This window comes from Antechinus flavipes, chromosome 4, assembly GCF_016432865.1.
Source record: "Antechinus flavipes isolate AdamAnt ecotype Samford, QLD, Australia chromosome 4, AdamAnt_v2, whole genome shotgun sequence".
Classification (NCBI taxonomy): domain Eukaryota; kingdom Metazoa; phylum Chordata; class Mammalia; order Dasyuromorphia; family Dasyuridae; genus Antechinus; species Antechinus flavipes.
The window spans coordinates 388848563-388870112 of record NC_067401.1 but is presented as its reverse complement, the minus strand read 5'-3'; the positions used below and the strand labels follow the sequence as shown (position 1 = coordinate 388870112).

At 32.8% G+C, this 21550-nt stretch overlaps 1 protein-coding gene across 6 annotated transcripts in view; it reads left to right on the top strand.

Annotated features, from left to right (window-relative positions):
• CAMSAP2 (calmodulin regulated spectrin associated protein family member 2) overlaps nucleotides 1–21550 on the top strand; it is a 142290-nt gene that overhangs the window by 18001 nt on the left and 102739 nt on the right. For all 6 annotated transcript variants that reach the window (XM_051998680.1, XM_051998682.1, XM_051998681.1 and 3 more), the window contains exon 2: nucleotides 13448–13707. In XM_051998680.1, coding sequence (XP_051854640.1) covers nucleotides 13448–13707 — 260 coding nt within the window. The remainder of the gene's footprint in view (nucleotides 1–13447; nucleotides 13708–21550) is intronic.

Genomic DNA, 21550 nt, shown 5'->3' with positions numbered 1-21550 from the left:
AGTTGTGCTATATAATTGTGATGGACAATGTTGCAGAAAAACTTTGGAAGACTTATATTGCAAAGCACAGGGAGCAGAACTAAGAACTATTGTACATAGTAAAAGCATATTGTAATGATAATCAATTGTAAAAGATTTAGCTACTCTAGTTAATACAGTGATCCAAGACAATTCTAAAGACCCATGATAAAAAAAATCCTATCTACCTCCAGAGAGAGGATTGAAGCATGATTTTTTCACCTTTTTCTCGATCCTTCCAATATGGGGCTATTATAAAAATATTATCTTGCGTGACTTAACATGTGTAATTGATACCATATTTCTTGCCTTTTCAGTGGATGGGGAGAGGCTGGAGGAAGGAAGTGAATTTGGAATTCAAAATTTTAAAAAAGCAAATGCTAAATTAAAAAAATAAATTCCTTCTCCTCTCCAGAGAAGCTTTTCCAGATCTTTGTGACTTTACTCAATACAATGTATTTCTCTTTCTTCACTTTGAGCTAGACAGATTTTGCTGCTCTTACTTTACTTAGAAAATAAGAGGCCAATTGACAAGACTGTTTGAAACCCTTTAACACCATTCTTCAGTCTTCTAGTCTTTGTCAGTGTGTCCTATCTTCTTTCCAAGGACAATTCCTCTTTGTGTGCCTTTGATCCCATCCTTTTTCATTGTCTTCAGCAGATTACACTATCATGTATCTTCTAATTCTAATTTTCAACCTTTCCCTATCATTTCCTTACCTACTATTTATATGTATATTATTATATATATTATAGTATTGTAAATAAAAAGCTATTATATATATGTAAAATAGCTTTTTATTTACAAGTTATATACATGGGTAATTTTACCTCATTGACGATTGCCAAACTTTTGTTCCAATTTTTCCCCTCCTTCCTTCCCCCCATCCTCTCCCTCAGATGCCTTGCCTACTATTTTCAAACATTTTTCTCCCCCCTTCCCTTCCCTAAACCCGCATCTCCTTAAGCCATTATCCTTTCTCTTCCTTTTCTTGACCAAACATTTTGAAAAACATCTTTATATTAATTGCATCACTTTCCTGTTCATTCATTCCTCAACCCTGTATAGTTTAAAACTTTCCTCTTCAGAGTTACTTTTGTCTCTTAATACTACTTTTCCTGTTTTTTGTGAAATTATGAGTTCTTACTCTTAGTGTTTTAGTATTTGGACTGGTTGGATACTGTGCCAAGATGTTCATTTGCTTTAGCATGTTGGGTATCTAATCTCTTCCACTGATTTGACCTCTCTATATTTTTAAACTAAATTCAAATAGTTTTGATGATTATTACTTTGGAATACAGTGGTATAATTTAAGATCTGATATTGCTCAGCTTGCTTCATTCCCAGTTAAAAATTCTTTTCAAGACACACTGTTCTTCCAAATAAATTTCATTATTATGTTTTCTAATTCTTTTAAAGTAATCCTTAGGTAGATTGGTTGATATGAGCCTGAATAATTTAAAAAAAAACAAAACTTTTTTTTAGCTGGTTTTGTGTTTATTACATTATATTTTAACATTAACAATGAATATTTCTTATGTATTTCCATACAATTTGTTTTTATTTTATAGTTGTATTTATATAGTTCTTGTGTGTTTCTTGTTGATTTGACTTATAAAATTTATACATTCTATAGTTATTTTGAAAGGAATTTTTGTTCTTTCTTTTTCTTTTTTTTTTTTTTTTTTAATAAAATACAGAAAGACTGATTTGTATGGTAGCTTTATTTTGTATCTGGTACTTAGCTGAAAAATTGAAACAATAGCTTCAGCAGCTTGTTTCTTTTCTTATATTCTCTTTTTTTTTCTTATTTCTGTAACTAGCATTTCTAACATGATGCTAAATAATAATGATGATGAGAATGGCTATGCTTTCAAAACCCTTATCTTGTTGGAAAGACCTCTACTGCTTTTTGTTACATGTAATTCTGGCTTTTAGTTCTAGATAGGAAGGATCCTTATTCCTATGATTAGTTTTTTTTTTTTTTTTTAAACAAGTGGTGGTTGTAATAAGCTTTTTCTGCTTTTGTTGATAATCATGTTTTTTTTTTTTTTTTTTTTATTAATAATGGTCTATTTATGTTTCTAATTTAGCATTGAATTAACTTTGTATTCCTGGTCTTAGATTCTACTTGATTATAATGTACAATCTTTTTGATTTATTAGCCTCTTTGCTAACATTTTATTCAAAAATTTCATGAGGATATTAACCATGGTTATTGATCTAGGAGCAATTAGATGATGCACTGGATATAGAGCACTGGGCCTATGACCTTATTATATACTTATTAATTGTGTGACCCTAGACAAATAACTCCTGTATGCCTCAGTTTCCTCATCTATAAAATTAGGATAAAAATAGTATTTTGTTGTGAGGATTTGGATTTTCTTCTACGTGCATTCCCAGTTGTTCTGTTTTTTTTTTTTTCCTTAACAAGTGTTGAAAGATGGAATCTCTTCAATTTATGTATGTTTTCTCATTGTCATCTTTGTTAATACAGTTTTCTATTTGCAATGAAAGAGTGTGCTAGAAAGCAGTGTGTTTTTGCTTCTCTGTACCCTCTTTTGGATGAAGGTACTCATTATAGTTCCTCTGTTCCCTCATCATTATGCTCTTTTGTTTCTCTTTTTTTAGTACAAGGTTGGAACTGTGTTTTTCTGCTCCCATTGACTCTGCCATCTTGACTGGAAGTTGATATTTCTATTTTAAATAGATTGCTAAATCATTCAAAGTTTATATTCTGTATTGCATAGTATTGTGGACTTTTATATTGTTTTAGAACTTTTAAAACATCAAAGTTATATTTTTCTATCTTCACTTTTAATGTAATTGTCTTCAAATTTTCTTTTTTGGCTTAGATTTCTTAATGGCTATAAGTCTTGAAAGATATATTTGTTGATATCTTATGTGTACTTGACACATGTACCAGTGTACTTCAGTAGCAGCATCTTAGAATTGAATTAAACATAAAACAGGGCTTAAGTAGCACAAGGACAACTTGTTTTTCTAATAGTTTTGCTTATTCTAGTGCTTGGCACTGAAAAGTTAAAATGAAGTATAGATATTATTTGGTAAGGAATGCCATCTTAAGAACCAGTTGGTACAGTGGAAAAAGCAGTCATAATTTGGAATGACATGAACTGGTTTAAAATCTAAGCTCTGCCACTTTATTTGCTATGGGTAACACAAGTTTTTTTTTGGTTGTTATTGTTTTGATTTTGTTGTTGTTGGTTTTGTTTTTTCCTTAATCTCTTTGGCTCTCAGGTTACAATATCTGTGAAGTGAGGACTTTGAACCAGATGGTCTCTGAGAATCCCTCTAGGTTAAAGTTTGTGATTTTGTGAAGATCACACTTTGAAATGAATTTTCACGGACACAACACAGATATACACACAGATATACATATATATAATTATATGTTTGATTATTAAGAGTTTCTAATTATGTTTTTGTCTTGGAATATTTTGCAAAACATTAACATGACATATAAGTTTAAAAAATCATGAAGGAAGAATTATTCAAGGTATTATGTAAGATTCAACAATTAAAACTTTTCTCTAATAATCTGTAAGTGAAGAAGGAATAATGTGAAATTAAATAATTTTGATTTAATTTTTATTTTGTGTATGGAGAGAGTATTTATTATACCTATGTTACTTGTTTGGCAGGTTGTGGAAAATTTATATGCCACTTCACATTAAAAGTTACCGAGACTATTAATTTATCATAAAATCTAATCCAGACTTAATTTTGCATATATATTTTCTTGGTCATGGGCTCATATTTGGTACCCCAAACATTGTGAGTTATAGAGCAGAATATGTTAAACCCACAAATGGATAGCAAGACATTTATCATTTAGGCTAAGGAAAAGTCATTTTAGTGCCTTCATTGATTTTTCTGCCCACCTTTCCAAGGTGGTTATGGTTTCGAGACAGTAATATTCAATAGAATTGAGTTAATTTGTAGAGATTGCAGGATTGATTCAGTCTTACATCACTTTGCTATGTTCACTACTTAGGTATAGAGTAGAAAGAGTGCTAGATGTGGAGCTAGAGGATCTGGATCCATGTCTTGATTTTGCTCTTTATACCTCCGAATTTGGGCAACTCACTCATCCCCTCTGAGTCAGCTGTACAATGAGGGAATGGTATTAGAAGACTTTAAAGTTAAAAATCTTCCATTTAGTTGGAAAGAATCATTTGAAAGACTCTGATTTCTTCTATCATGATCCCGTTGTATTGCTAGTATTGTATGCTTTTTAAAGAATAATTTTTTGTTTTTGCTTTTTGACATGTTATCAATAGAGTGTTTTTTCTTCTTGCTTATTTTTCTTTCTTTTTTGTTGCTGATTTGGATATGTAAATCAATTTTTCAACATTTTTATAAAAATTTCCTTTAATGCTTTTTATGTCTATGTCACTTGTTTGGCAGGTTGTGAAAAAAATTTTTTTTGGTTGTACTTTTGCTTTCTGCTCCAGTGTTTCACCTAGTTAGGTATTTTGGTTTCAGAGCCAGAAAAATTAAATTTAGATAGTTATTGGTTCCTGACCTAGTTTTAGGAGATTTCAGTATCTATCTAAGGATCTCCAGTGAGGATTATTGGGAAGAAATAAACAGAAGTTTCATATATTACAGAGAAACACAACAAAACCATTTGGAAAATCAAGTAACAGTAATTAAAAGTTTTATTTTCAGTGTTCTACCTTCCTTAAAAGTTTGGTAGTACAAACACAGTAACTAAAATTTATTTAGTTACCACTGATTTTTAGTTTTCTTGTCATCTGACCTTTATTAATGTGATGAGAGAGAGGGGGGGGAGAGTTTCTTTTTGATTGATGTGAAGCATATTTTTTTCATAATTTTAAGAACTAATCTAAGCACCAAGAGATATAAATATAAAAAAGCAAGAGGGATGAGGAGGTTGACGATAATGGCCAGAATGTCGAGTAGCATATTTTGTTTAAAAAAAGGAAATGAGTCTGACATGATCTTTTTTAAATTAATTTTTTCAACCAACAGAAATCTATCTTTTCTTCCTTCTACATTATCTTCATGCTGTTAAGAAAAAAAGGAAAAGGAAACCTCTTTAGAAATACATAAAGTCAAACAAAATAAAGTCCTGCCTTGCCTATGACAAGATCTATTCTTGATGGAACCCCATTGACTCTTTGAATCATTATATCTTTTTCCTATATATTCGCTAACCCTTTAGTCATATTTTCCAGAATTTTGGAGTAGTCAAAATCATCAACTTATAGTTTGCAGATTTTATTCTTCCTTTTTTGAAAATTTGGACATTAGCTCTCATCTAATTGTATGGTACCTCTCCTGTTTTTCTTTCAAAGGTCACCAACAATGGTTTAACTTTAGATATTCCAGTTCTTTCTGTATATTGATTTAATCTTATCTAAGAAAGCTAGATTTTTTTGTCGCTGAGGGAATTGGGGTTAACTGATGACTTGCCCAGAGTCACACAGCCAGGAAGTATTAAGTGTCTGAGGCCAGATTTGAACTCAGGTCCTTCTGACAGGATAGAGCTGGTGCTCTATCCACAATACCAACTAGCTACCCCCTAGATATTTTTCCTTTCTTATCTTTGGTTATCAACACTTTGGTTGTGATTTTTTTTTCTTTCCTAGAATTTTTTTCCTTTTGACAGGGAAAGGAGAAGCAAAATAATTGTTGGCTATAGGAGAGTTTACTTTACTTAAAAGCAATAGAATAGGAAAAGGAGACTAGCATTGTATATTAAGAAGTTATGCTCATGTGATATGTTCCTGTGAAGAAATCTAAGAATCATTGTAGAAAGGGTGTTTTGATGGAGATGAGTGGAGATTGAAACAGAAGCAGCATTATCATCAAGATTATATACAGAATACCTGAACAGAAAGAAAATTAATGAATTTGGGAATAATTAACAAGCCTATCACAGAAACATAAGAAAATATAATTTAATGTTTGTCAGAGTATAGATTTGTAGACATCTCCTGGAGCCCTTTCTTTCTTACTTGGTTTGATAATCATTTCAACCTGAAGAAGTTAGAAGAATCCCAAGGATATAGTGTAGAATCTAGATGGGGTTGGAGGGGTGGGGAACCTTTTTTCTGCCAAGGACCATTTGGATATTTCTAACATCATTTGTGAGCCATGCAAAATTATCAACTTAGAGAGAACTCAAGCAATTGGAGGTTCTTGTACCTTTTTAGCTCATAATTGTCTGTAGTTGCCTTAGCAAATATGATTTTGAGGATTTTATATAGTTTGGCCGTTAGGCCCAATATTCCCCACCCCTGGTCTAGACTATAGAGTCTGAGGATCTGGATTCAAAAGTTACCCTAATACAATCTGTGTTACTTGGAGCAAATCACTTAACTTCCTTCAACTGATTGATTGATTTGTAAAATGGGGTTGGGTGAAATGGCTTCTTAAGTTGCTTCCAGCTCTAGATCTGGATCTCAGTTTTTTGGTAACTTAAAAAATGTGTTAATATGTACAGTCAGGTCGTCCTCTTGGGGAATGTTTTTAAGTGCGTAAAATACAAGGATTACAAAGGAAATCAATTATGTTGAAGTACAGATATAAAAATATTAAAACAAATTAAGAACTTCTGATTTAGTCTAATCCCTTTAGGTATGAGGAATCTGAGCACAGAAACATAAATTGAATTATTCCCACTAATAGTTAGTGGAAGAAGTGAAGTCATATTTCTTGACTTTCCAGTCCAGTGTTCTTTCTGTTATATTGTGCTTTCTTTGACGAGTCAAAAAAAATTTTTTTTTTTTTTTTTTTGCGCTGCTCAAGACAGAGTGACAAATTTAATATCAGAACTTACTTTGTAAGATTTGGTTTTTTTAGACCAGAAAATAAATAAAATATTTCCTTAAAAATACATCACTTGGCCTTTGGAAATAGAATCATTTTTCCAAAAGTAGTTGGTACGTAGAGAAAGTTTTTGAACCCCTGTTGTCTGGTTCTGTAGTCTAGAATTTACACTGCACCCTTGGGATTTCTTTGTAAAGTTTGAAATTATCATTAAGGCAAATCAAGAAATTGTTAGCTGCTATACTTTAAAGAGAGAGAGAAAATGAAGGCTCCAGCAGATGTTCTGGAAAAAAAAAAAACTGACAAACTAAACAGGACAATATCAAAGGATTTTTTGTTTATTTTTAAAATTAAATAAGAGCCAATGGAAATTACTTTTCTCATTTGTGTCTATGGTGTAAGTAGTAGAAACTTATTCTCTGAGAAGTAGGTTAGTGAAACACCACTCCTAGAATTGCAAGAGATATACTAGACTAGTTTTTCTTGTGCTCCAGGACCTAAATAGCATCTATCTTGATCATTAGTCTTTCAATGATTAGATTTTGAAATCATCTGTGAAGTTGTTTGCTTTGGCAGGAGTCAGGAAGTGATCCTTAGTTCTATATTTTATTGCTTGAGGAAGTTCCCACTAAAGCTGGCTCAAATCTTTTTGTCTTAATTTTTTTTCCCCCTCAACAAATGTCCACCTTTCCCTCTTTCCTTACCTTTGCCCCCTCTCCATTGAGAAAGTGAGTAAAATAGGATTTTGTTACAGATAAGCAAAACAAATTTTTGCATTGTCCATCCTCCCTTCATGCCATACTCCCTCCAATTCCATAATCTTAAGTTTATCATCTGTCTGGAGGTGGAACAGCATCAAGAGTCTTTTAAAAACTTTGGTCATTGTACCATGCAGAGTTTTGAAGTTAGAGCTATTTATAAGATTATTGTTATTTTATAAGTACTTTTCTTGGTTCTTCCCTTTGCTGCATTGATTCGAGTCTTGGGTATCTCTGAAACCATTCCTTTTCTATATACAATAATAATTCTTTCACATTTATATGCTATAACTTGTTTAGTCATATAATTGATTGGTATCTCTCATTTTTGTTTTTTTTTTCCCCATTTTAAAGAATCGGTATACATAATTGTCTGTTTCTAGAATATATTTTGCTTAGAGCTAACCTTTCCCTTTGATGTACCTTCCTTATTACTTCTCTTTTTTTCCTCCTGTTTCATGATTGAGTGAAATATATTTGTTTTCAGCTCTCTATGCTGTGTGTATTCTGTCATTTAGCTAGTTCTGATAAGAGTGAGGTTCATGGGCACTTCTATTTCTTCCTTCTTGTTTGCACAAGCTTCTAATTGCATACCCCAAAGACATGGGATAGTTTTCTCTATTCTTTCTCTCCTTTGTCTATCTTCCCAACCTCATCCCTACTATCCTTTTTTCCCTTTCCATTCTAATAAGATCATCAAGTCATATAGAATTACTTTTTTTCGATTAAAAAAATTTTTTTTTGATTACTTTTGTCTTAGGGTTAATGTTGAGATTCTTAAGGGATGTTTGTATCTCTCCATATTAGAATGCAATTAGTTTATTCTTTTGTTAAGTATCTTATGATTTTCACTTCTTTACTTTTTTATATTTCTCTTCTGTGTTTGCACTTCAGAGTTTCTATGGAGCATTGGTCTTTCACCAGAAAAATTTGAAAGTCTTCTCTTTTGATCAAAAAACATTTTTCTCTTGTATAATATTCTTTGATTTGCTATAAGTTATTTCTAATTGAAAGTGTATGGTGTAGTGAATCATACACTGAAATTGCAATCCCCAAGGGCTTGAATTCAAATACAACTTTAGATACTTAGTATCTGGGTTATTCTGTCAAATCACTTAAATCTTCTTTGCCTCAGAGTTCTCATCTGAAAAAATAATGATAAAATGAGATTTTAAAGCATTTCACAAATTTTAACATTACATAAATGCAAGTTGCTGCTGCTACTGTTGTTCCTGCTATAAGCTTATATGCTTTCCCATTTTGAATTTAAATTCCAAACTCTACTTTTTATTGTAATGGCTGTTGAATCTTCTGTGATTGGGACTGTGGCTTCTTAGCACTTGGATTTTTTCTGCCTGTTTGCAGTGTTTTGATTGTGGTATTTTGGGAAATTTTCATTTTGGAGCATTTTTTAGTAGGTGACTTGTAGAGCCCATTTGATTGACCTTTGCCCAACTCTGAGAGATCTGGGCAGTTTCTCTTTAAGTTCTTAAACTATGTTAATCTAGTCCCCCTTTTTTTGGTCATTCTTTGCTATTTATCTGCATTATGTTTTCTTCTATTTTTTTCAGTCTTTTAAAAAATATTTCTTAAAATTTCACTGAATTAGTACTTTTGGTCTATTTTAGCTTTTAGGGAATTCGTTGCTTGAGGAAATTTTTGTACTTCTTTTGCAAGCTGTTACTTTTCCTTTCCAGTTCTTTCTTCCTTGGCTTTCATTTGTTTATTTTTTTCTTTTAGTATTTTGTTTTTCCCAGTTAATACTTAAAACAAAATTTTAAAATATTTGTTTTTAAAACTTTGAGTTCTAGATTCTCTCCCTTCCTCCCTCTCCAAACTCCTCCCCCTTCCCCTCCATCAAGAAAAGCACATGTGATGTTTATGCTAAACATTTCCATAAAAGTGTTGAAAGGAAAGAGATTCTATCCTCCCCCCCCCAAAAAAAAAAAAAAAAACCCTCAGGAAAAAGTTTTTTTTTTTTTTTTTTTTAAAAGTATGCTTCAATCTGTCTTCAGACACAATTAGTTCTTTCTCTGGGTATGGATAGTATTTTCTTCCATAAGTCCTTCAGACCAGTCTTAGATCACTGTATTGTTGAGAATAGCAAAGTCATTCATAGCATAGCTTTCATATCTTTTCTAAATGTTTTTCTCTAACACTCTTCATTTTATTACATGCCTGAAATGCTCACCTTCCTCTTCTCTGACTTCTGATTTTACTGATTTCCTTTGAGTTACAACTAAAATTCAACTTCTATAGGAAACCTTTCCTATCCCCTCTTAATTCTAGTGGTTTTTTTTTTTTTTTTTTTTTTTTAATTATTACCTTTTTCCAGGAGGGCAGGGACTGTCTTGTGCCTCTTTTATATTCCTGGAACTTAGCATATCTCATATTAAGCAGTTATAAAAGTTTATTGATGGCCTGATTCATTTATGAAACACATTTTAAAATATTTCTTTTTCTTACTTCATATTTTCCAGGAATTATAGTTGTATCCAATTGAAATTTTTCTTTGAAATTTTGCCTTGATATTTTGCATTCATTCTCCTTTTCTTGGTTTTTGGTCTCAAGCATCTTAGAGCCCACTGTGTAATAGGTTTTTACGTTGAAATTCTTTATTGTTTAATTATTCTTTTATAAATCACTTCCTTTCTTGGGTTTCAATTTCCTCATCTATAAGGCAGGTAGGTGGCTCAGTGTAAGGGCACTGTATCTAGATTCAAGATTTGAGTTCAAATTCAACTGTAGATATTTACTTGCAAGTTACTTAACCTCTTTTTTTCCCCCCCTCAGTTTTAACAATGAGAATAATAATATTATGTACTTTCCAGAGTGGTTGTGAGGAAAAGTATTTATAAGGTACATTGTAAATCTTAAAAGTACTGTGTAAAATACTGGCTGTTGTCATCATCTTTATTAAAAAGTTAAGATCTGACAGTAAAAAAGAAAGAATACAGTCTGAAATAAAAATTGAATAGTTTAAAATACATGTATGCATATTGTAAGCCAATAAGAAGAATCCCATTCTGTATTACATTATTAACTTTTTCTTCAATAAATAATTGAAAATCTGAATTACCAAGTACAAATACATTGAATCAAAATAAGTAAACTTTTATTCTATTTAATCAGAAAATGGAACATTCCTTTTTAAATCTTCCATAACCAGTTCTACTCAGTCCCAATGAGAATAATTCTAAGTTACTTGATTTTGCCTTTTTATGATTCTATGAGTATTATAGAGAATAATATAAGATTAAAAACTAAACTAGACATTTTTTTTTTTTTTTGAGTTTTGGGAACTCCCAGATTAGAAAACTTCTCTGCTAGTGCAGGTTAGTGTTTTAAAGAGTTATCTAGTGAGTGCAAGGGATAATGCTGTAAAAAATTACCCTGGCATGGGTTCTGTCAATAAAAAGTTTAAAAAAAAAAAGAATTATCTATATTGATAACTAAGCAAAGTAGATTTGAACCAAAAATTGCTTGAGGCCAGCCTTTTATTCTAACAGCAAATAGTGACAACATGCATATTCACAAGTTTGATCACATGGTTACACACCAGATAGTATACTTTTATTGGCTAACAGAAAAATCAGGTTGCTGTAGTTAGGCAACTGAGCATCTCTTTTTGCAAATTAATTTGTACTCAAACATGTCATTTATGGTACTTTGGAAACAATTTGATGATGAATTGAGAAACTGCATGTACACTGAGCTTAATCAGACATGGTCAGCGTTTGTTGTAATCACTTTACATGAACACCAAAATCATTATAAGCCTGATCCTAATAGTATTTCACATGTAGATTATATAAAAATGTTCTATATAAAATATAGAAAACAAAATATAAAAATATAATTTTCCAAACATTTACATGCTTGTCATCAAAGAGAAAAATTTTTTTAACACATGACTTAAGCCACTGTCTATTCCCTGTACCATCTTTACAAATGCCCACAGAGTTTGTGAACCATTAAGCTAGGTTGTGCTGTTTCTCAGAGTGCTTTAACAATTTAAAAACTGATGTGTTAAGTTAAACCATGCTGTCATCTATACCCTTTCCTTGTATAGAAGACTGCATTTTTATATCTCTTCTTTGGGGCTGTTTGGTTATATTAGATTCATGATACTTAGCTTCTTTTTTTCTTGTTTCCTTTTGCATTGTTAATCTCATTGTGTGTGCATCGTTTTCCTTGTTTTACTTACTTGACTTTGTACCGGTCTTGTGAATCATTAGACATCTATTATAATAGTAGCAGATTTCAATTTACTCTCCTCAAACTTAGATAAATCTTCCATAAAATTAGATAAGAAAGAAATTATGGAGTTGAATAGAATTTTAGGAAAATTAGATATGATAGTCATCTGAAGATTTCTAAATGGTAATAGAAAAAATAAATATTCCCAGCTGTGCACAGCATCTTCACAAAAACTGGCCATATATTAGGATATTTTTTTAAAAATCACAGACAAATGTAGAAATGCAGAAATACTAAACACATCTTGTGCTGTGTATTGAAAGAGGAAAAACCTCAGAAGTGAAAGCAAGTATGTACCTCTGCCCCAGGAGCTGAGTAACAATCTCACTCTTAGCTTTTAATAATTGAGAATGAAGCCTGCAGTGAAATAATTAGGGTAGGAATCTCAGACCAAAGGGATGCTACAGTTCTTTCACTTTGTACCTGCAGAACTTCCCAGTTGCCTGACATTAAATGAATACAGCAGTAGTCATCTTGAAACCATGGACAAGCCATTGTAGTTCCTCAGACAAATCCAAATTGGTAATTTGCAGAGCTCTGATTAAAAGCGCATCAGTAAAGTTTTGACCTAGATCATACCATTTTAGAAACACTGAAAGTTTTCAGGTGCTACCTTTTCCCTTTGTTAATAACTTCCTAACCATTCTTTTTATAGCCCAAATCACATTTCCATTAAACTGACCTTAATTATATGTCAGTGTCCTCAGACCTCATATAGCACTTATTTGTTGCTCTCTGACACTGAATTTGTATGTATTATTTTGTATTATATTCATCTAAGTCTCTAACTATAACTTCTTTGTCTTATGTGTTTAAACTTTGTATCACTTCCCAACACCTTGGACAGTTCTGTTGACACAATAGATTGAGTTGTTTCCTGTTCTTTGCGATTCCTTTGGAGGGTTTTCTTAGCAAAGGTTAGAGTGATTTGCCATTTCCTTTACCAGCTCATTTTGTAGATGTGGAACTGAGGCAAACAGGGTTAAGTGACTTGTCCAAGGTCAGATAGCCTAGTTAAGTATCAGAGACTACTTGTGAACTCATGTCCTCCTACCTCCAGGCCCAGTTCTCTGTTTACTGTGCTACCTACTACTTCCAACACAGTAGATACTAAATGTTTTTATTGAGTTGAACTCAACATATTTGCTTCATAGTGAGTATTTTGTATATTTTTCATTCTTGAGTTTTTCAAATTTCACATAGAAAGAACATCTTTTATAGTTTGATTTTATTATTGTATGAATACTATATAATGTAGTATACAAATCTACTATTAATAAATTATAGTGATAATCATATATTTAAGGGAATGCTGTATAAGAAATATTCTGAGAAAGCTTTTCTTGTTTTGCTGAACTCTGACCCAAATCAGGTTCCAGTCAAGGTGTTAGCATTGGTTGAAGAAAAAAACCAAAATGGTGCTTTGAGGGAATCAACTTTGGGAATTATTGGCAGTAGCTCCTCTTGTCTTTTAGAGGGGATTCTTTGTACTTTGTTTATAATTTATAATTAATTGTACTAGCATGCTTACAATTTTGTATTATGTCATTAAAATCTATTAAGGAAAGTTCTTTGTTTTCTTTAGAAAATGTGCCAGAGGAACTTCGAGAGCCATTTTACACAGATCAATATGACCAAGAGCACATCAAGCCACCTGTTGTGAATTTGCTACTATCAGCAGAACTTTATTGTCGTGCTGGGAGTCTTATTCTCAAGAGTGATGCTGCAAAACCACTTTTGGGCCATGATGCTGTAATCCAGGCTTTAGCACAAAAGGGCCTCTATGTTACCGACCAAGAGAAATTGGTAACAGAGCGAGATCTACACAAAAAACCTATACAAATGGTGAGTGTTTTAAATGGTGTGATTATTTTACATTTATTTAACATGTATTATTTTCAACATATAATACAAATCTAATGATCAATTTTTTTTTTTATCAAATTGGACATTGATCGTTTTTGTCTAAAAGGGAAAAGGTAGGACCTGAAAACTTTCAGTGTCCCAAAATGATAAAACTTTCAGTGTCTCATTTTTGTAATCATTCCATATCCTCCTTGTAAGTGAAGATACAATATTGATAACATCTTTTGGGAAGTTTGTTCCCAATTACTAAACTATAAACAGTTATAGCTTAAAACTGAGTAAAACCATATCAATTTAAAAGTCTTTTTCTAGCCTTTTTTCTTAGATACAAGAGGATTGGGAGGAAGTCTTTATAGTTACATGAGAATATGTACATAAGTTTGTCAGGAAAGAAAGATGTGAGACTCTTACAGTATTAGTTACTTATCTAAATAATAAATTTAGTATCAGTTTTTATACATTTTGTGTACATGTATTTATATGTAATATAATATATTTTTAATTGTTATGTTATAATGATGGTATTCTATGTTGTAAATTATTACCCAGGAAAAGATAAAGGAATTACCAAAGATTTTTTTCCCCCAAAGATATTGGAATCCTATACTATTTCATTAAAATTAAAAAGAAAATTTTGGGAGTAATTAAGAAATAAGACAAAATGGTTTCATAGAATGGTCAAATATTATTTTATATGTAGACATATCTACATAAAGGATTTTTAAAAAAATGATATTCTTTTATTAAACCAAGCCTAAAGGAAAATACAAGTAAACACTTTGTAAAAAGCAACAAAAGAAGTATAGATAACAAGAATTTGGAAGTTGCTTGTCCAGTCTAAATATATTAGAATTAATTCAATTAATTACCTGTAGTCTTGATTATAAATACAAATACATATATATATAAATTAGATAGGGAAAAAGAACAGACATACCCCCTCCCCCCAGAATATAAGAAGTGGGCTCACAACCTATTTCTAATGCATATTTTGTGATCCTGAATATTGACTGACAGACTTTTCATAGACTGGAAAGTGAAGAATAATTTCAATGATAGAGCAGTGAGATATTATTAATATTTGGAAATGTCTGTAAATATGGAATTTTAAAAAAGTAGTAATACTCTTTGATCAGAACAAATTAAAGGAGAATACAAATAATTCATAAAAATCATTTAAATTATTTATAGTACTACTTATTACTAATTACATATAGTACTACTTATGGATGCAAAGGTATCTTACCAAGAGTTTCCTACATGAATGAAATAGCAGATCTAGTCTCTTTAAAAATATCAAATAGTGAGAAGGATTGAATATTCCAAGAAGTGCTTGGACTTAAAAAATAATTAAGTGATTTTAAAGGAGTCATAGAACCAGAATGGAATTAAGGAAAACTGGGAAAGTTTAGACTTAACATAAAGGAAAACAACCATGCATTCCTTTGCTAGGTTTGATGACTTATAAATAAATAAACTTATGAATAATCATTACCTTTTCGTACTATTTTACCTTCCCATTGAGGAATCTCTCAGAGAGATTCACTTTGTATTGAATAATATTGATAATGAAATATATGAATGCTAATATTGGAGAAAAAGTGGAATGGGCAGTCAGGAAGCTTGGGGTAATATCCTACCTCTGGCAGGGCACTTCACTCTCTCCTAGATTTAGGTTCATCACCTATAAAATGAGCGGTTGTTGGACTAATTGATTTGTTGGGATTTTTCTAGATTTATATATGTGATGCTATAATCCTAGTAGTAGGAATTTAAGCATTGGCTAAAGGTTGGATCACATGACTAGTAAGATTTTTTTTGAATTCTAATACAGCCCTCTGCTTTTTAAAGTTTTCATTGGAGACATCTAGTTGGTGTGGGGCAGTTAGTTGGTGTAATGAATAGAGCACCAGTTCTGAAGTCAGGAGGACCTGAATTCAAATCTGCCTTCAGGCACTTAACACTTCCTGGCTGTGTGACCCTGGACAAAGTTACTCAACCCCATTTGCCTCAGCAAAAAACAAACAAATCAAAAAAAACCCCCAAAATTTTCATTGGCTTGACCAGTGTTTTTCCCTTCTTTAACAATGTCTTTCCCTTCTTTAAACATCCTTAGAATGCTTTATAATTTTAAAAGACTAAAAGAATTATCTGTCTCTTTGCAGAAAGTCTAGATGACTAAGAGCTCACTATGTTCCAGTCACTATGTGAAGCACTGACAATAGAGAAAGAGACAAAAGAAGGTCTGCTCTCAAGGAGCTTAGAGTCTATTGGGAGAGACAACATATAAATAAATGTATGCAAAGCAAGCTATGTACAAGATAAATAGAAAATGATTACTGAGAGAAAGCATTAGAATTAAGAGGGTTTAAGGAAGAGTTCCTGTAAAATGTAAGATTTTAGTTGGGACCTAAGGGAAGCCAGGGAGATCAGTAGTCAGAGCAAAGGAATTGAGAGCATTCCGGTCATGGGAGACAGCCTGAAAGAATGCTCAGAGATGAGATGCCGTATCTTGTGTGTAGATCAGCCAGAAGGTCAGTGTCCCTGGGTTGAAGAGAGGCAACATGTTGAGGAGAAAGCGGGGTAAGAAGGCTGGAAAGATAGAAGGGGCTAAGTTATAAAAGGCTTTGTGTGTCAAATAGAGCATTTTGCATTTGATCCTGGAGGCAGTAATAAATCACTGGAGTTTGTTGACTAAGGAGGGCAGAGGTGATAGGATCAGGTCAGGGAACTAAAAGAATGGTGTTGTACTCTACAGTAATTGGGAAGTTAAGAGAGCTAACTTCACGATTACTGTAGAGTGCTAGGGAAGGCTTGAGAGGAAAGATCATGAGTTCAGAGTATGTGTGAGGTTAAAGTGTTTGTTGAACATCCAGTTCCAGATGTCTAATAGGCAGTTAGAGGTGTGAAATTGGAAGAAATAGATTAGAATCAGACAAGAGAACTAATGAGATCCACAGGTGAAACTAGTATGGAGGAGAGGAGAAGAAAAGGAGAGGAACCGGGAGAAAAACTCTTAAGGGCCTCTACAGACCAGAGAGGTGGTCTGGAAGAGGATCCAGCAAAAGAGATAAAGAAAGGTCTGATGGGTAGGAGGAGAACCTTCAGAAGGGTGTTCCATAAACCTAGAGAGAGGAAGTTATCAAAAAGAGGGTGATCAATAGTTTGAATCTTCAGAGTAGTCAAGAATAATGAGAATTGAAAAAAGGCCATTGGATTTGTCAGTTGAGAAATTGTTGGTAACTGTGGAGAGAGCATGTGTGGTGGAATGATAAAGTTGGAAGCTAAATTATAAGAAATTAAAATAAACAATACAATATTAGGTTGATTTCTATTTGGATGAAAAATTAGAAATTTTCTAAGTTGGAAGGGGAGAGTAAAAAGGTAGACTTCCCTGAATTCAGGAAAAGAGGTATACTATTTTTCCCAAGAATCTGTAAACAATCAAAGGAACTGATCAGAATAATTGATTAGACCAGACCAGTTGACAAGAAAACCACACAGGATTGCTTGAGGTGTGTTTGTAAGAAAACTTCATGCTTCAATCATTGGCTGACTGGGTTTCAGCATAACCTGGATCCTTGCTTAAGGGTCTCTAAGCAATAGAAAGAGGTGATCCAATTTCCCATCCCCACAAGAGCTAGGTTAAAACAGTGCAATAAGGTTTTCTCCCAATTTCCACACTTGAAAGTTTTCTCATAGGACAGAATTTAGGCTAGATCCCATAGTTGAATAGAAACTGTTAGTTCCAAGATGTGTGGCCCACTTAATTCTCAAAGTTAACCATTTACTGTCCCAATCTCCTCAGTTCTCTAAGGAGAAAAGATTTGGCAATTGCATGAAGTCCAGCCTTGCTAAAACTAGTTTTTAGTTGTTCTAGGCAGAAAAACCTGTTCAAGGATTGAGGGAAAGATAAAACTTCTTAGCTTTTATTAGTACTTTGTGTTGGAATCTTTATAAACTGCTAACTCATTAGAGTTGATAGATTATTGATATGATCTTATAAGATGATGTTTTCGGCCAGAACCTGAAACAAGATACTAAATAAAACTAATTGATACAATGCTTGTGTTTACACCTTTACTCATTGGAGTTCACAAGTATGGGAGATTTACAAAATTAACTGTATAACTTTGTGAATTCACACCTCCCTTGAAGCTCTTAGGGCCAGAGAACACTATGGGAGAAAACCCATAATCCCTCTCTCTCGCATCCCACAGTCCCTTTCTCTCAAAGGAGCATAAATAGAGCTTCAGTGAACCCAGTCAAAAGAATTCAGCTGGATTACATGGTGAGTGGAGCTGAATTTAGATTGAGAGGGGAGCATCAAGTGAGTTCAGCCAGAAAGCCTCTCTGAGTGAGTTTTACTTCGGAACATTGACTGGGGTCAGAGAGGAGCACTCTGGGAGATTGAGAGCCAGAAGCCCTCTATCAGAGGCAAGGGAGATTCTACTTGGTGCTGGGTCTGGAGGATGAAGAAAGCAGAGGCAGAAGCAAAGTACAAAGCTGCAAGAGCTCTTGGAACCAAGGAGAGAGATAGGCCTCTGAGAAAACTAACCGGGCTATATTGGAGATTGAGACCTAGAAGCCCTCTCTCCGAGGCAAGAGAGATCCATTCCATTTTCTACTTGGCTGACTGGAGGACTGAAGGACAAACCTTTAGATTTGGAGACATTCGGAGGGAGCTCTTGGAACCAAGCAGAGAGATAGGCCTCTAAGCTAACCGGGCTATATTGGAGACAGTAAAAGATCTGAAATAAAAGATCTGAACTTTTATCACCTGGCTGCGTTTTGGGTGATTATTACTCTTAACTGATATGAAGACTGCCTCCAGAAAACTTCCCTGAGAAACTTGCTCGCTCCCAGAAAGAACCATTCTTATTATTTTAAAGAAGAGAAAAGAACACCATACTTTGGATACTATCATAGCAATTAATACAGAGATATTACTTGAACCACAAAAATTCCTTTTATATTTACTAGGATCTTACTTTTAACATTGTTTTCAAAGAAAACTTGGTATTAGAATTAGTCTGTACTTGGACCAAACTGAATTAGTCTGGTACTAAGAAAATGTTTCATTATTATGCAAAATTCTCCAAAGATAGTACTTCTAGAAAACACTATAATTACGAAGAGTAAAAGTTGAAGGTAAATTTAAGGTTAAGTGTACCATGATGTAAGTAAGTGTAAATGGTAGCACATTACCGATGAAGATTTATATATGAGATAAGTTATGTAAAAATTATCATTAAAAATGTATGCAGGGTAGGCATATATTAAGGATGAGGGAGAGAATGGAATAGATAGTATAGATGCCTCATTGGTACAAGAATAAAATCTCCTGGGCCTTTTTTGGGGAAAATTTGGCTAAAGACATGGATTAAAAAACATATAGATTGAAAAGGCATAGACAGGTTGTGGGGGAAGATTGTGAGAAGAGTGTCCTCATTAATGATAATCTAATATCTTATTAGTTCTCTTTATGGCTATCAAATTGACTTAGTATCATAGGTTTTTGGTCATAATTAATTTTTATTTTACTTATCTTTTTTCTTAAGCATATGAAATTCTTTGGAAGGAAACCTATGCTAATTTCATTCTGCTTTAATTTAAAATTTTTTTAAAAATTCATTCTGAAAATGTCTTTTTTTATGTTATTAAAAAAAAATAAAATTGAGAACCATAATCCATATATTTAGCATTCTGGGATAGCTTATTGATAATTCAGTAATGTAATTCTCTTTTAGAATAAACTTCCTGAAAAGGTCTTCTTTTCCTTCCCCCTATCCAAAACTCCTCTCTCCTCCCAGATACCTTTCTTCCCTATGCTGATTGGAAGATGTTAAAAGTTTCTAAGTTTCTTTTGGATAAGAGAAAATGTTCCTCCAAGTAAGATAATGTATTAACTTATTGATATTAATGAAGAAATCTTTATTTGCAAAACTGGTTTTTCTCTATATTAAAAAAATGTAGGAAAATGAAGGTGGGAGAGAATATGCAGAAGAAACATCTATTTCAAATTTCATTTAAAAAAAATCAGTATTACCTTTTTTCTCATTCATTTTGTAATTGTTTTTAGTCACACCTTTTTGTTGGCCCATTTTGTCCTTAGGATCTTGTTCCATTCACCCTACCAGTAGATCATTGAGAGCTTCCAAACTGGTTTTCCAGTTTCCCTATTCCCCCAGTCCATTCTCTGTGTCTGTAAAATAGTCCTGACTATGATCTTCTCTTGCTAAGGAAAAAAAAATTCTGCTGTCAAGTGTGTTTGTCAGTTGGAGAATGGCTAAAAAAAAAATTGTACTATCTGAATTTAATGGAATATTATCTTGATGTAAGAAACAACAAACAAGCATGGGAAGAATCAGAAAAACTAAGCCAAAGTGAAGTAAGCAGAGGCCAAAAAAAAAAAGCGCAGATCTAACCATGAAGTTATTCTGTTCGGTAAATTCTAGGGGATTTTTATCACCTCCATGATCAAATAAGAAATCTTTCATTTGGCATTGAAAGTTCTTCCTAACCTGGTCTTTCCTATGTTTCCAGGCTTTTCTTATACTTTACTCTCTCTCATATGCTGTGTAATTCAGAGACCCTGGTTTTTTTGCTCTTCCTTGAAACTGACAATACAATTCTGGACATTTTCACTGGCTGTCTTCTGTGCATGGAATTCTTTCCTTCCCTATCTCGGAAGCTTGTCTTTCCTTGTTTTCTTCAGTCTCAGCTGAAATCCTGCCTTCTATAAGAATTCTTTCCTGTTCCCCCGAATATCATCTTTCTGTAGATTATCTCCAATTTATGCTATCTTTATGTATAATTGTTTGCATCTTGTCTCCCCCAGTTAGACTGTAAACACCTTGAGAAAACAAGTACTCTTTTGTTTTTCTGTATTTCAGCATGAGCATAGTCCATGTAATGTAGTAGGAGCTTAATATATATTTGTTGACTGATTACAAAACAATAAAAAAATGAATGTTGTAAAGTTTCAGAGAACAAACTTTGTGCCTCACTAAAGAAATACAAGAAAATATACCTCCCCCTCTATTCCTTTGCACAAGTGTTTGAGGTGGGGGTGGAAAGTCCATGGATGGTAGAACATTACTTATAATATTATTTTGTTTTTCAGTGCATTGATCAGTTTTCCTTTCCTTCTTCCTTCCTTCCTTCCCTTCTTTCCTTCTGCTAGGAAAATGTGGGAGATACAGAAGGAAATCCTAGGATATATAAAAATAAAAGATCAATTTAAAAAAATCTCTTTTTTGAAAAAGACCATAAACCATCTATTAGTAGAGACACTCTTCAAAGCCTTTCATTATTTGGCATGTTATAGCTATATGTGATATATCTATAGTAATGTCATATTTTAGGTGTCATTTTAAGAACTGTGGCAACTACTGTTTGTCTAGTTATCCCTGTTCATATACTTGGAGTCTTGAATGACCTCCTTTCCTCTTTCCTCTTCCCCCTTATTTAATGAGTCAATGAGCTGCCAAATCTTGGCACTTCTGCAATGATACCTCTTATGCCCTTTTCTTTCTCTCTACCCATATAGTCACAATCCTATTTCAGGTAGATATTGTCTCTTCTGGACTACCATGGTAATCAATCAATCGATGTTTATTAAGCACTATGTTATGTGCCCCAAACAATACTGTACTTGCACTGAGGATACAAGTATAAAGAATGAAACAATCTCTGCTTGCAATATCTTTTTTCAGTTGTATCTAGCTCTTCATGATCCCATTTGGGATTTTCTTGACAAAGATACTAAAATGGTTTGTCAAAATTTGATTTTCACACTTCAGACTAAATCTTTTTAAAT